The sequence below is a fragment of the Myotis brandtii genome, unplaced genomic scaffold (genome assembly GCF_000412655.1).
Source record: "Myotis brandtii unplaced genomic scaffold, ASM41265v1 scaffold357, whole genome shotgun sequence".
NCBI classification, from domain to species: Eukaryota; Metazoa; Chordata; class Mammalia; order Chiroptera; family Vespertilionidae; genus Myotis; species Myotis brandtii.
This window is the reverse complement of record NW_005363729.1, coordinates 507,175-508,671: the sequence shown is the minus strand read 5'-3', so window position 1 is coordinate 508,671 and position 1,497 is coordinate 507,175. Positions and strand designations below refer to the sequence as shown.

At 69.5% G+C, this 1,497-nt stretch overlaps 1 protein-coding gene across 1 annotated transcript in view; it reads right to left on the bottom strand.

Moving 5' to 3' along the window:
* Positions 1-1,020, bottom strand: part of BRD3 (bromodomain containing 3) — a 15,594-nt gene extending 14,574 nt beyond the window's left edge. Inside the window, exon 1 of the mRNA XM_014544218.1 lies at positions 931-1,020. Within this exon, the coding sequence (XP_014399704.1) occupies positions 931-1,020 (90 nt within the window). The remainder of the gene's footprint in view (positions 1-930) is intronic.
* Between the last annotated feature and the right edge of the window lie 477 nt (positions 1,021-1,497).

The following is a 1,497-nucleotide window of genomic DNA, read 5'->3' as shown; positions in this document are numbered from 1 at the left end:
GACCAGGCAGCACCTGGGGGAGAAGGGACAGCAGAGGAAGGCGGTCACCCGAGGCCCTGCCGCCTCGCCCAGCCACCACCAGCTCCCCGCACACCACACCGTCGTGGCAAAGCCCACGGCCCTGGTCACGCCAACCTCACCTGCCACAGAACCACTCTCAAGGGCCTCAAGCAGGGCACAGAGAGACACGGTGGCAAAAGGCCACCTGAGCACGGGCCGCCTGGGCAGCACAGGGGCGGGGAGGTGGCTGGCCTCCAGGTGGGGCCCAAGGACCCGGCCCGGCTCACTGCCCACCACCGGGGCCGACTCCACTGCAGTGGGCCGGGCAATCCTACAGGCCCTAAAGGATCAGGGAGCGATCGATCCACAGGCAGAGAGCGACGACCCCGCAGAGCCGAGCCTGCCAGGCAGACCCTCGAGCGAGCGAGGTTCTACGGTAACCGCGAGAACGGCTGTGGGTTTGTGATGGCGGCCAGGCTGTGACACTCGGTGGAACCCGGAGCTGGTCAGCACCCTGTCGGTAGCCGGCAACGGGCCATGTGGCGTGTCTGCGCCACGACTGCGGGCACGCCAGCTGAGGCTGTCCCCGCGCTGGCTGCGAGACACTGGCTGGCACCTTACACCCTGCCCCTGCCACCCCGAGCGGAAAGGGCTCACCATCCACCAGGCACTTCTCACCCGCACGCCAACCTCCCGACCACCCGAGGAGCCCGGCTCCCCTCCTCCACGCCCTCCCGGAGTGAGTGGCGCCCGCGTTCCTCGACCTCACAGCCCCGGGGCAGCGACCCGGTCTGCAGGGTGGCTCAGTGGGCAGGCCAGCCCTGTCGGCTGGTGCCAACGGTGAGGAGGCTGCGCCTTCACCACCAGACAGAAAGCCCGAGCCTGGCACACGCCCGGGTCATCGACACCTCGCTGCCCTGTGCCCAGTACCAGTAGGTCCAGCAGGTGGGCAAACCCGAACTCGACCAGAGTGTGACCACTTCCGGTCTCAGCGCCCCCGCCTCCTGCTGGGATCGCCATGAACCTCTGGGGGTCGGCCCTCCTCACTCAGACCCTCTGCATGAAAGCACTGCCCACCTGGCCTGCAGGGTGCACTGTGCCCCCTGGCTCCTCTCCTGTCCTGGCTGCAGGGACGCAATGGCCACGCCCTCTCACCACAGCCTCGCCTCCTTCAGGCCCTCTGCTCCAGCGCCCCCACCCCCCCCGCCCCGCCAGGGCCTCCCCGAACCTCCCAGAGCCCCAGGCATCCCGGTGCCAACCCCAGCTCTGGGCTCCCAGTGCAGTCAGCCCCGGTGTCAGATGGGTCCCTAGTCCTGCCACACGGCCCTGGGAGCCAGGAAACGGGCAGGGTACAGCCAGGGGCCGAGAGTGACCTTGGGACTCGGGGCCCGCAGGAGGGTCCAAGGCTGCTGGCCCAGGTGCAGACCGGCCTCCTCCAAGCTCAAGGACAGACGGCGCGGCTCACTCGGGGACACGCTGGGCCCGGCCTTCAGCCTC